We start from the raw sequence: 15,315 nt of genomic DNA on the forward strand, positions 1-15,315 counted from the left end.
TAAAACAAAGCTAAGAAGTTTAGCTGCAGCTTCGTATATATTTGATTATGTTCTCGGTAGAATTAGAGTTATTAGGTACAGTTCGGACAATTTAATTATTTCTGCTTAGATTGTATATTTGAATTAAAAATTTATTAATGTAAATTCAGTGACTAAGACAGCTATGTATTCGATGGAAAGTTCGGAGCCCATAAATTTTAAATACTGGTTCCGCTTTTAAATTTATGTCTCGCTTCCCCAATTTGTTGCCTCTATTATTATTATTATTATTATTATTATTATTATTATTATTATTATTATTATTATTATTATTATTATTATTATTATTATTATTATTATTATTATTATTATTTTTTCACACATGATTCTTTTCTACTTTTTCTGAACTTTGTTCTAATTGACAAGGGGAAAATATTAAAAGTGGATCCCAGAGTTTTGATGGCTCAGTTTTTTGAGAATTGATGAATAATGAATCTGCGGAAACTGATTTTATATAATCAATAAATGTTGTATAAATTTAATATTTTATTCATCTTTGATTAGATGAAATCTCTTTTTTATTTTTGAATTTTGAAATGAACTACAAAGAAAGATTTTGTATACATGTAAAGAGCGAAACATAGAAAATAAAACTATGTTTGTAATTTTATTTTGCAAAAAATAGTGCAATAACACCTTATTTCTCATTTTCTTATTTGAAAATTCCATGAAATATAATTTTGATACCAATGTTTATCTTCAAAAATTCTCAATTCAATTTTAATTCGGTAAATGGTCAAATATACCTTTATACTTTCGAAAAAGGTTTACATATACCATTCGTTATACTATGAGTCCAAATATACCCATGCCGCTATACTTTGGGTTCAAATATACTCCTCATTTAAACGGAGGGACACGTATCATCGTCCTATTGGTCAATTCTAAATATCCCCTAATTAATTAAAAATACACATATTCATACACAAAATATTCGTAAAAATTGCTTTAAAAAAACTAAAAAAAACATTCAACAATTTTTTTTCTTCCAGTTTTTACAAAAAAATATTTTCAGCTTTTTTAAAGCAATTATTTTGTAAAAACTGGAAACAAATATTTTTTTTGTAAAAACAGAAAACAAATTCAACAAAATATTTTTGTTTTTTTTAAAACTAATGCACTTGTAACCCGCTACTTTAGGAAAGTCTTTTTTTCAGTTTTTACAAAAAACTATTTTCAGTTTTTATAAAAAATTAATATTTTTCAGATTTTTTAAAGCAATTTTTACAAATATTTTAGGTATGAATATGTGTCTTTTTAATTAATTATGAGATATTTAGAATTAGCCAATAGGAGTATAACACGTGTCCCTCCATTTAAATGAGAGGTATATTTGAACTCAAAGTATAGCGGCAAGGGTATATTTGCACTCATAATATAATGAAGGGTATATTTAAATTATTTTCGAAAATACAAAGGTATATTTGGCCCTTACCGATTTTAATTTTGGAATTTCATTGATTAATTAAAAAATGCACGTGTACAAGTTTTGGCACGTAGTGACTACTCTCCTGTTTTCTTTCTATTCCAGAATATTTCTTTCTATCAGCCAATAATAAAAAGTAGAAACGACTAAAGACGTATTCCACATCTCATAGTCAAAGTCAAATACAAAACATGTACCAACTTTGAATTTCCAAATGTATTCGTTGATCATAAAAGATTCCAACAATTTTTGTTTCCAAAAAAAAAAGAGAGAGACTTAAATCAGTCAAACTTTTTTTTACACATTTTGTTAGAATTTAGTTTTATAGGAACTTAAGAAAAGAAAAAAAAAATAGGAGGAGAAATGACAGCACTGACTAAGGGATATGTATTGTTAATTTCCATCACCTGAATTAGTTTCTTTGTGGTTTTGGTTGATATAAGAAATGCATGTAACGTCAACTAGTATTTTAGTATAATAATAAGGGCAGTTCGGTGCATAAAACATTGATTCTGCATTCGCATAAAATCGGGAGAAGAGTTGCATCCGTCAAAATATAATGTAGACAGTCTATCTTAATGCAAGCATTGATGACTGTTTCCACGACTCAAACTCATGACTTACCAGTCAAAGACAAATTTACCGTTGCTCAAAGGCTTCTCTTTATAACCGGTATTTTAATATTTATATAAAAAGGCAAAAATTAAATCTAACTATTTATAATAGGTAATCTACATAAATAGAAGAGTATAAAACTAGACAAAAGAAACCACTAGTCAAAATTTGGAAATAATTTTTACGTTCTTGTTCTTTAATCCATGTCCAAGCTAGTGAAAATGAAGTAGATTTTGATCAAGTCAAAAGTTTTATTTGTAACCATGCTATACTTGTTGTTTCCAGAACCGAAGGTCTATTAAAAATAGTCTATCTACCTTCACAAAATAAGGGTAAGATTGCATACACATTACTTTTCTCATACTCTACTTGTGAAATCGCATTGAATTTATTATTATTGTTGTTGCTATACTCGTTGTTACATGTGTGACATCAACCCTCGTGATCTCATGTGTAATTCAAATGTCAAATATATTGAATATCTTTAGATTATTCCATGTTCAAGAGTTTCACTTACATTCTTTTGCGTATATATTCAGAACAGTCACGAAACGATGTAGTGTGATGGTTGAGATTCTCCCATATTTAATTAGATGTATCGAAATTGAACTCTAATAATAAAGAGCCTAGGTAACCTCTTGATAGTGAGTATTGTATATGGTCGAAATAAATTTCGGCCTCCGTACGTTTGATCGAGTTCGAATGGTAAGCGATCGAAGTGAGAGCTCGATACAAGTTCTGAGGATAGTACAAACAAGCCTCGAACTCCAAGACCGATCGAGGAATTGGCTCGGTATCATTATCGAGCCCATGACCAAATCGAGCCGCAAGGCAACGAGAAGGTTGTCATAGATGCATAGACCGATTGTCACTCACCCCGAATGTCAAACTCGAACTCAAGGTCGAGGGCTCGACCCAATACCGAGCTCGATCCGGTATCAAGCTCGCAGACAGGAGTCGTTGCAACCGCACTAGAGGAGAGAATCTTAGCAGGAACCGAGGAAGAAACAATTCATCATGGGTTCACCACTATATATTTTTTATTATAAACCAAAGTAAGATCCATCTACTATAAATAGGGGAATCATTGTAAACATGAGAGGGTGGAGAGACTATAACAAAATATTTTCTTCTCATATTGAAAGATATCTCCTTGTGTTACTTCCCTTTTATCTTATTCGTTCTTTCTGATTCATTATTCCCACTGTCATAGTCAAGAATATTCGTATTGTTATCTCTCTATACGATTTATATCAAAGGGTATCACGTATCCTTAGAACCCTACATAAATTTAATGTTATATGATTTTTTGGGTAAACAGTTTGGGGCCCACCGTGGGGCTAAGGATAACAGTAATTGTTTGATATAAATCTACATTGCACACTAGTTTACAACTTCAAATCAGCAATGGCTTTACCTATCGATCAGGAAGCCAACCTTCAAGATGAAACCAACAACTTGGCACCCGGGGCCCGAAGTCCACTTAACGATGGCACTGAGGCTCGAATCGAAGTACCCGAAATTCGAGCCGAAGTACCATTGGATGTCAATTCACAAATAGCTCTGGAGTCGAATCAGCGTTCAGAACTGGAAAGAAGCATTCAGGGCGGTACTCGATCCGTAGCTCGAGACACCCATAACGTGGAGGAGATCGAAGTCAGCTTACGGATGATCTTCGAGATATTACAAGCCCATCAAATAGCGATAGCTCAGTTGCAGAGCCAACCTCAGGTACAAAGCAGGTCGGAGCCCAATCCTCTTCGAGAAATCACCCACAGAACGGAACCAGCCATAGTAAAGTCAAATGATCAAGAATCGGGGACTACTCCCAAAATTACTAAATTTCTCGAGAAACACACAAAACGAGTCGAAGCCAACGATAAAAAAGTAGAAACATATAATTCCAGGGTCGATCAGATCCCGAGAACTCCACCAACGACAAAAGGGCTAGATTCGAAAAAATTCATTCAAAAGCCTTTTCCCTCGAGTGCAACCCCAAAACCAATCCCCAAAAAATTCTGTATGCCCGAAATACCCAAATATAACAGAACGACTGACCCCAACGAGCACGTCACTTCTTACACGTGTACCATCAAGGCCAATGATTTGGAAGATGATGAGATCGAATCTGTATTATTTAAAAAATTCGGTGAAACCCTATCAAAGGGGGCAATGGTATGGTATCATAATTTACCATCTAACACTATTGATTTTTTTGCTATGCTTGCAGATTGCTTCGTAAAAGCACATGCTGGAGCCATAAAGGTCGAAACCAGAAAGTAGGACCTTTTCAAGGTAATACAAAAGGATAACGAGATGCTAAGAGAGTTTGTATCTCGTTTTCAAATGGAATGAATGAATATGCCACCAGTCACAGACGATTGGGCTATTCAAGCTTTCACTCACGGTCTAAACGAGCGGAGCTCGATGGCTTCACATCGGCTGAAGCAAAATCTGATCGAGTACCCAGCTATTACTTGGGCCGATGTGCACAATCGATATCAATCCAAAATAAGAGTCTAAGATGACTAGTTGATTTCTAGGTCCGTTACGAAAAGAACTACCAAGAAAAAGCCGACCAGAGATCGATACCAGCCATATAGCGGGAACGATACTACCGCTGAGTATCTTAGGCCTCCGTAAAATCAACCTCATATACTGGGGGGCTTTATCATTAAATGCATCTGTGATGATTGTCAAGTTCGGTGCAAAGGAAGTTACTTCATTATTTCATGACAAACAGTGTCTCAACAGGAAACGTTGTAAGAGCCAAATGGTCAAAACGAACCATGCTTATGTAGTTGGCCCGAGCCCTGACGCAAAACATGAACACATGTATAATGACTTGCAAAGAAAGCCCCCTTCTTTATCGATATTCTATGTTCAAGATTTATTATGCAAACAGGATCGAGTTCGAGCAAGCGCTCACTCGACCATTACGCCTACGGGCTACATTATTTCGAGTTCGAATTATTCACTCAACTATTACGCCTACGGGCTATATTATTTCGAGTGCGAATCATTCACTCGACCATTAAGCCTACGGGGTACTTTTATTTGGAGTTCGAGCAAGCACTCACTCGACTATTATGCCTACGGGCTATATTACATCGAGTTCGAATCATTCACTCGACTACTAAGCCTACGGGCTATTTATTTCGAATTCGAGCAATCACTCACTCGACATTAAGCCTACATGCTACTTTTATTTCGAGTTCGAATCATTCACTCGACAACTAAGCCTATGGGCTTCTTTTGTTTCGAGTTCGAGCAAGCACTCACTCGACCATTAAGCCTACGGGCTACTTTTATTTCAAATTCGAATCATTCACTCGACAACTAAGCCTACAGGCTACTTTTGTTTCGAGTTCGAGCAAGCACTCACTCGACTATTACGCCTACGGGCTACATTATTTCGAGTTCGAATCATTCACTCTACCATCAAGCCTACGGGCTACTTTTATTTGGAGTTCGAGCAAGCACTCACTTAACTATTACGCCTATGGGCTATATTACATCGAGTTAGAATCATTCACTCGACTACTAAGCCTACGGGCTACTTTTTTTTCGAGTTCGAGCAAGCACTCACTCGACTATTACGCCTACGGGCTACATTATTTCGAGTTCGAATCATTCACTCGACTACTAAGCCTACATGCTACTTTTATTTCGAGTTCGAGCAAGCACTCACTCGACCATTACGCCTACGGGATACATTATTTCGATTTCGAATCATTCACTCGACTACTAAGCCTACGGGCTACTTTTATTTCGAGTTCGAGCAAGCACTCACTCGATTATTACGCCTACGGGCTATATTATTTCGAGTTCGAATCGTTCACTCGACCATTAAGCCTACGGGCTACTTTTATTTGGAGTTCGAGCAAGCACTTACTCGACTATTACGCCTACGGGCTATATTACATCGAGTTCGAATCATTCACTCATCTACTAAACCTACGGGCAACATTATTTCGAGCAAAATTACTCGTTTCTTCGAATTCAAACGAACACTTGACTATTTAAGTTGAAGGATGTTCGAGCCCGATAAAGCAAATGGGACTACCCACAAGGCCCGAAGGCAACAAAGATCAAAATTCAAACTATCTATTTAGTTTGAAAGGCTATTTTACTTCCAAAGGAAGAAAGATTTATATTAACAAATTTTTTGTACAGAGACGGCTACTCTGCCAAAAGAAAGTTCTTTATACAAAAACCGAAAGCGACATCAAAAGAACGTAGAAAACGACCTAAGGCCCTAAATGAATCAATCTTCATCGGAGGCCGTATTCTCGGCATCGTCCTCATCTTCAGACTCCCCCGAGCCATCGGAGTTCTCCTCAGGAAAGGCCAACTTCTGAGCTTTGTTCTCCTCCACCCTGGCGACTTCAATCTTGGCCCCAATATCGAATCCCTGAGCTCTGACCTCCTCGAGAGACTCTCTCCGAGCTTGCCATTTTGCATGTTCAACCATACTCTCAGCTTTGGCTTGGTTAACCTCGACATCGATCCTAAACTGAGCCATTTTGGCATCAGCTCTTTTATTGACCTCGATCACCTCAGATCTAGCCACTTCAAGTTCTATGGCCAAATCTGCTTTATCTGAAGTGGCCAAATCCAACCGATGCTGAATCTCTTTTATCTTTTCGATCAGCCCCGAAGCATTTTCTTTCGCAGATCGAAGTTGGGCATCAGACAGCTCCAACTGAGCTTCGACGACTTTCTTTTTCGAGGCAAGGATATCCATACACTTTTTAAATTCTTCTGCCTCGGCAAGTAGTGCATCTACCTATGAGTTAAGGCGTCGAATTTGCTCGATCCTCTGCCGAACCTGCAGAATCGGTTCATTAGTGGTTATCTCCTTTTCATCTTCACTATCACGGAACATTCGAAATACCTGCTCAGCCATCTCCCTATGCTCTTCCCGAGTCGCTGTCAAATCTGCTCGATGTTTTTCACTAAGGATCTTGTACGAGTTACTCTTCTCGGTGAGGCTCTGAACCTCGGCATCATGCTCCTCCTGGATTCGAAGAAAGTCTTCGTGATGCAACACCGAAGCCTGCAAACAAAAGAAGAAACATTAGAATTACCTACAACTCTATGTGTAAAAGAAGCAACGAAAATGCCATCGGAGTTACCCGATTCAAAGCATGTTGGGCCTTGTTGAAGAGACAAGCGGGCACCACCGCACTCATCACTGATTGATCTTCTTCGGTTAGCAAAGACCGTAGGTAGCTGGCAATCCTTACAAGGGAAGAAAAAATACGGGTATCCGCAGGTACAGAGAGCACTATCTTCCGCCTTTGGTCGGGATCAATGCTCGGGGCCGAAAATCGATCCACCAGTTTATGAATAGATGAGGGCTCAGTAGAACCCAACCACGATGATTTTTTGGGTATCGGCATTCCACCAAGACCGGTACCCTCCTCTGAGACACCTGACTCGAGCCCCTCCAGAAAACCATGGATATCGGCCGACTCCTGAATACCCTCATAGGACTGATCCTCCAACATGCGGCCTCTCGAATCATGGCATCCGAAATATGAGGGGATCCGCCAAGGTCAACTATCCCAAACTCATACCTTGAAATACATTCTACTGCCCGAGAAGATCCACCATCGGTGTCCCTTTCGATCATCTTAGTTCGAGAAGGGATAATCTTGGCTTCTTCTTGTTCTGGGATTATGGCCAGGGTTCCCTGATTTGCTTCCACCAAATTGGAAGACTGTTGAATCACAAAATTATCCCGTACGCAGGTTAAATTCTCCTCTCCTTCTTCGGGATCGTCCCTTAAACGGTGGGCCACTTCCGAAGTCATAACACCAGAGCCCCTTTCAGCTTACGAGATCTCTTAGCAGGTTTCTTCTTCTCCGAGTTCGGGGATCCCGATACGTCTTTTCTCTTCCTTTCTTTTACCTGCTTCAGGACAGGAACTTCTTCGCCACCGGATGGGCCCCTCATGACTATATCTTTCCCGAGCCCTACAAAAGAGAAAACGGAGATTTACCATACAAACCGATGAAGAGACAAATCGACAAAAGATTTACCATGACTACGGGCCTCCCATCGACCCTTTGAAAATTCGACCTAAGCACGCTCGGAGTACGGTCTCTACAACATCAGACTTTCGACTCATTGTCTAAGATCCGGGATCGGTTTCGGCATTCGAGCTATGGCTGTGATAAGGAAAGAAAAATGGATCAACAAAATAAAAGGCAATCACAAAATCAAAATGGGCAAAGAGAAACGTTCACTCACGGCTCATATTCCATTTTTCGGGAAATGGAAGGTCATCGGCAGGGATCAGGTCCGAGGTTTTGATTCTAACTAAACGGCCCATCCAACCCCGATCCCGGGTTTCGTCTATGCTCGAGAATGGCGCTTTGGTTGCTCGGCGAGCAAGCTTGATCAAACCTCCTCGATAAAGTCGGGGACTGTAAAGGCGCATAAGATGATCGAGGGTGAAGATATGCCCATCGACCTTGCTCGAGAAAAATTGAAGAAGAGTCACTATCCTCCAAAATGAAGGGTGAATTTGGCCGAGGGTCACATTGTACCTCTTACAAAAGGCAACAATGAGAGGGTCTAAAGGTCCCAACGTGAAAGGATAAGTGTAAACACTTAAGAACCCTTCGACGTGGGTAGAAATTGATTCATCAGGCGATGGGATTACTACGAGTTTATTATCCCAGTTGCATTCTTGTATGACTTTATCGAGAACCTTTTCGGTAATTGAACATTGATATCTCGGCATTGGCTCACACCGACCCGGTATCGGAGAAAGCTTTTCAATTTTAAAATCGCCTACAGTCGAACACCCTACCGGAACAAATTCCTCAGGGCGGGTCTCTTCAACATCCTTGCCACCAGCAGATCGAGATGAAGAAGCGGTCTCTTTTTGCGGAACAGTTTTAGACGTTTTTGCCATTTAAAATTTTGTGAACAAAGAACAGAAGTATTTGGTGTTTTAAGAAAGAGTTTGCAGTAAAACTCACAGATTTACAGGTAGAAAACTCAGAAGAGACGAATAGGAACTTAGAAAAATTGGAAGATTGAAGACGTAAAGTATGAATGATGGAAGGAGATGCTATTTATAGATTGAAGCAATGACGGTTCAATATCAGAGGTGGCCGACCACCGTATGACATATTGAATGCCTTGGTAAAACCGAACCGATGGGACATCTATCACATACGTCATGGTCGAGATCGATGTAAACGTCAGTATATATCTGATCGAGCTGTTGAGAAATCATATCATTTCTCGCCACATCCTTTTTCTGAGAAATGAGGGGACTATCTGTATACGATCGAAATAAATTTCGGCCTCCGTACGTTTGATCGAGTTCAAATGGTAAGCGATCGAAGTGAGAGCTCGATACAAGTTCCGAGGATAGTACAAACAAGCCTCGAGCTCCAAGACTGATCGAGGAATCGGCTCGGTATCATTATCGAGCCCATGACCAAATCGAGCCGCAAGGCAACAAGAAGGCTGTCATAGATGCATTGACCGATTATCACTCACCCCGAATGTCGAACTCGAACTCAAGGTCGAGGGCTCGACCCAATACCGAGCTCAAGCCGGTATCGAGCTCGCAGACAGGAGCCGTTGCAATCGCACTAGGGGAGAGAATCTTGGCAAGAACCGAGGAAGAAACAATTCATCATGGGTTCTCCACTATATATATTTTTTTATAAACCAAAGTAAGATCCATCTACTATAAATGGGGGAATCATTGTAAGCATAAGGGGTGGAGAGACTGTAACATAATATTTTCTTCTCATATTGAAAGATATCCCCTTGTGTTTACTTCCCTTTATCTTATTCGTTCGTTCTGATTCAATATTCCCACTGTCATAGTCAAGAATATTCGTATTGCTATCTCTCTATACGATTTGTATCAAAGGGTATCACGTATCCTTAGAACCCTACATAAATTTAATGTTATCCGATTTTTCGGATAAACAAATATTTTGTTATATTAGTGAGCATATACTATGTGAATATAAATTAACTAAAAATCGAGCAAAATGGTTTTTGAATATTGAAAGTCTAAACAAGAAATTGAATGTTCAAAACTTTTTCTCTATTTGTAAGGTAGGGGTGGGAAATGGTAGATTTATGTGAGAATTCTACGACCAATTATAGTATTTCTAGTTTAGGAAATTGACGTTGTAAAAAAGGTAACCTAGGTAAAGAAAGTATTAAATGAGAATTTATCACTGCTCCTCTAGGTAAAAAATTAAGCATTCAATCAAGTCCGTCATTTAATCTTTTTAGAGTATGTGTGCCGATAAATATATTAGATCAATTATAGCAAATATGTACATAAAATACATAATTTGACTAACAGAACATGAGTTCACATTCCCATCTATAAATCCGCCCCTGCCTAGCATGGCATAAACTTACTAGTTAGAACAACTTCTTGAGAGAATGTTATAACTTAAAACGGTATGCATAAATGATAAGTAGATTAAGAGTGTTTGGTATGACGAAAAATATTTTTTTATTTTTCACTGTTTGATTGCACAAAATATTGATAAATATTCTTTTAGAAAAATGACTTTTCTAAAAAAAGTTAAGAAATCATTTTTCAAAAACTCCACCAACCCTCACATCTCAATTTCAATCCCATCCCCTTCTCTCCCATACCCCACCTCTCCCACCCCTCTCTCCAAAAAGGTTTTTTCTTTTCAAATTTTAGTTTTTTTCGTCACCGCCCACCCTACTAACCCTTGCCATAATTTTTTTGTTTTTTGTTTTGTATTTTCAATTTTTATTTTTTTTTTATTTTTCTGCACCACTCACCCCAACCTCCTCCCTCCCAAGCAATATATATATATATATATATATATATATTTAAAATATTTTCAGTTCTAATTTTTTCAATTTTCAGTTTACAGGTTCGAAATTTTACGAGTTTCAAAATTATGAGCTCGGAGGTTTATGTGTTTGGAGTTTGCGGCTTTATAAATTATAGAGTTTATGAGCTCGAAAGTTTAGCGGTTCGGAATGTTGTTAGTTCGAAAGTTTATGGCTTCATATTTATTAATTGTATCTAAATTATTTATGAATACTCTTAAGAAATTATTTTTTAAAATTTACGTACCAAACATGAAAAAAAGAGAGTAATATTACTACTTATTTTCCAAAAAAATATTTTCTTAAAAATTATTTGCCGCGAAAAAACATCTTCCTTTTTAGGTAACATTCTAATACTTCACTGCTTACCATTTTCTTAAATTTTAACGCACTTGATTGCAGTCCTTATCTACCAAACCCTTTTAACTTTTCTCCTAATAGAAACTTCATAGAACCTCAACAAAGTTTCCAAAAAATATTTATTTAATAACTCAAATCATGAAAGGTATAAGCTACGTGCACCTCTTCTCACAATTCACACACATATATATACCCCATTCAACCTTCTTTTCCAAAGAACTCAGTTTCTTCATTTTTCTCTCTATTTTTGGCAGAATTTATTCACTCTCAAATAATCAAACCTCAACTCCATATTTAATTTCTTTTGTTCCAGTCGTTTATTTTCTTTCTATTACTTTGAAAGTTAGCTGCTTCAGAACTCAGTTTCTTCATTTTTCTCTCTAATTTAGCAAAAATGATGTTTGAAAACAGTGAATTTATCACTAATTTTGAACTTCTTGAATCGATTAAGCAACATTTACTTGAAGACTGGAGCTCTCCCGAAAATTCCACTTCTCTTTATTCCACTGAGACCCAAATATTTCCTAATTTATTTTCTGATAATTGGGAAAATATTCCAATTAATGAAAATGACACGGAGAACAGGTATATTTACAGTAATGCCATTACTTCTGCTGTCAAAATCGAGCCTGAATTTCCTAATTTCTTAGAAAATGACACAGAAAACATGTATATTTACGACAATGCCATTAACGAGCCGACACAATCTGCCGTCAAAACCGAACCTGAAGTTAGCGTTAGTTCACCGGAAATGTATAATTTCAAGGCACCTGCGGCTGTGCCACCGCCGGCGAAAAAATCAGAGCGTTACAGGGGAGTAAGGCAGAGGCCGTGGGGAAAATTTGCGGCAGAAATTAGGGATCCGGCGAAGAACGGAGCTAGGGTTTGGCTAGGGACTTACGAGACGGCGGAGGATGCGGCGTTGGCGTACGATAAGGCGGCGTATCGGATTCGGGGATCACGTGCGTTGTTGAATTTTCCGTTGAGGGTTAATTCGGGTGAGCCGGAACCGGTTCGGGTTGGTTCGAAGAGGTCGTCACTTTCGCCGGAGAGTTCTTCCTCGTCGTCGTCGGAAAATGTTTCGACGAAGAGGACGAAGAAGGTAGCTCAACTGTATAATTGAGGGTTAATTTGGGAATTCAAAATTGTACAATTTTATGGAATAGGTTGAGTTCACTTTTTATTACTGTATTTTATTTCCTCTCCTCGTAGAAATTTGTTCTTCTCGGTAGGATTGAGGAATTTGTTCGGCTTGACATTTGAATTTGGTCTAATGTATTGAATTTTTCGTTTAAAATAACACTTATTACTCTCTTTATTCCAATTTATTTGACTCGAAGGAGATTTTTAAGATTATAGATCTTAAATAATTGATATATTATTACGATTATAAAATCTTTTTATTAAGAATAAATAGAAAGATCATGAAACACTAGCTTAGGAACAAAGAAAAACATGATCTAGGAACAAATAGAAGTAAAACTTACAAAAACTTAAACTATTTGTTAAAAGACAAATCTCTCAAAACAGCCGCCACTATATAAGATTCTCTCCCAACACATCCGTTTAGGTTTTTACACGTTGTCTTTCCTTGTTCGTAGATTTACAGAAGAAAACAATCAATTTGAGAGGAATTTTATAATTACACACTTTCATTGTGTTTCCATAAACCAAATAAGATAACTAAATAATATGAAAGTTTAATAACTTTAATGGGCTAAAATATACCCTCGAATATGCACATTGGATCAAATGTGCTCTCTATATAAGACAGTTTAAAATAAGGATATATTTGGAACAAGTATTGGACGACATCAAACGGAATCAGAATTTTCATCAAGAGTTGTCAAAATATAAATAATTAGATATATCGAAAATTCAAAGAGAGTCAACGTATAGTAAATATATATAAAATAGCAATATAGTGTAATTTTTCGGCGAAACATTCCTTGGTTCAATGTGGCTCCGTCACTTGACGACATGATATTTTGTGCCGGATTATTAATGACGGGCATATCCGCTTAATTTCACAGAGTTCAAGGCCATGTTTGAACCTTATTCGTTGATTAAATTATGGAGTACTATATTTATTACGATATTAAAATACTTTACATTGTAAGGATATGTAATTTAAATTGTAAGTATTAGAAAAGTAAAGCTAAGAAGCTTCAACGTTGTTGCCTCCTTCCCAATCATTAGTATCATTGTATGTAACTATGTATGATTAACATTATAATCCAGAAAAGTTTCAAATATGGCTTTGTGCTATATGAAATTGAGGATATTTGCCCTTTGTTAATACTTTAGCTCATATATATCCTTACCGTCACATAATTGGTCCATATATACCCTTTTTGAAACAGAATCCACCCAAACTAATTAACTCTTGCTTTAATTGTATTAAAGTGTATTACAAACACTATTTCCTTTTTATTAGTACTTTTTTTTTCTTTACCTTTTGTTACATCTCGTGTTTCGTACGTAAAAGTTTCGTCTTCAGTTAATCGACGTAGACGCGGAGATGGGATTATTTTGTGGTTAACGTATTTATGCTATTTATAACAAACGATAAGTAAGTGCCATGGAGGATAAATGGCACATGAATTAAAGAAAATGAGTTTCGTTGAAGGTTGTCGATTTGGGATAAAATGCGGTTCGAGTTATAATACCCGATATTTATGGACTAATACCATACAAGGTACCATATGACCGTGATAATACGATGTATAAAGTGTATTAAAATAAGTAAAATTTTAAGTAAGTTGAGATAATTCTTAATTATATGGATAATTGATTAATTATTGGGTAATTAATTAAAAAGTAGGATAAGATTTAACCCCCAACGTGGCAATCATCCTTTACACTTAATTGACTAAGCATTAAAGATTTTAAGGTGTCACACTTTGACAAAGAAGTGTGACACCAAACTTAATTGTGGGGCCACCTAAAAAGAGTTGAATAATAACTACAGTGTTTTATGAAAGAATTCTCACAAACACTTTCCATAGCTTCATTAACGTAATTTCTCTTAAAGCTACCATCTTAATCTCTTCAAAGCTCAACAAAACTTTCCATACCTTTTAACGTCATGTTCTAAAGAGCTTAATTCAAGCTTCTCATAGTTACTCAAGGAGAGGTTCGGCCAAGATAATCTTTGCATAAGCAACGAGCTTTTCATACACCGTGTTCGGTGATTTTATCGCAATTAACGTGTGTTAGAGGAGTGTCAAAAAAATCGACTCAGGTATGTTAAGGCTATTCCTTCTTTCTTTTTGGCATGACCCAAATGATACTGAAAGAAACGAACAAACACACAGTTTTCATAAATGACTCTATTCATAGAAATATTAGGGGTGTCTATATTCTTGATTCCCCATGTGAATTATTATTATATCTTCTGTTCATGGGTCTCAGAAAAATATGTATTTGATAAAATTTATCCGACAAGCATATTATTTTTATGACATTCCGAGAAAATCCTATTAACGTATTTCTTATGCATTTCATGCATTTATACATGTACATTGACCCATAACCAGATGGCGTTATATAAACGTATATTATATGTATATGGGATATGAAAAAAGGTTATGGCGTTATATACGCACCACCACCTGATCAGCTAGTATATGTTGATAATTTTGCCCACAGTGGTCGAGATGATATGATGGGATGCCCTCATAGGCTTGATGATGTTATGTACACCTATACCTATGCATGACACGACATTTACACGCATGTGCATGACATTTCAAATGTTTCAGGATTTATAAAGTTATTTAGACTTACATGCGAAATTCTTTATTCCATGTTTCATCTATGTCTTCTATGTACTGATTTTCATGCCTTACATACTCAGTACATTATTCGTACTGACGCCCTATTTTCCGGAGCCCGCGTTTCATGCCCGCAGGTACAGGTAGACAAGCAGACGGTCCCCCTTCTTAGGATCCTTGATCAACGAGAGTTAGCGTGCTCCACTTGATCCGAAGCTGCTTTTGATTTTGGTA

At 37.1% G+C, this 15,315-nt stretch overlaps 1 protein-coding gene across 1 annotated transcript; it reads left to right on the forward strand.

The window, feature by feature from the left end:
• The first annotated feature begins 11,488 nt into the window (after positions 1 to 11,488).
• LOC107770642 (ethylene-responsive transcription factor 1A) lies at positions 11,489 to 12,605 on the forward strand. The gene has a single exon (XM_016589978.2). The coding sequence runs from the start codon at positions 11,700 to 11,702 to the stop codon at positions 12,426 to 12,428; it is 729 nt and encodes a 242-aa protein (XP_016445464.1). The 5' UTR covers positions 11,489 to 11,699; the 3' UTR covers positions 12,429 to 12,605.
• The last annotated feature ends 2,710 nt before the right edge of the window (positions 12,606 to 15,315 follow it).

This window comes from Nicotiana tabacum, chromosome 15, assembly GCF_000715075.1.
Source record: "Nicotiana tabacum cultivar K326 chromosome 15, ASM71507v2, whole genome shotgun sequence".
Taxonomy (NCBI): domain Eukaryota; kingdom Viridiplantae; phylum Streptophyta; class Magnoliopsida; order Solanales; family Solanaceae; genus Nicotiana; species Nicotiana tabacum.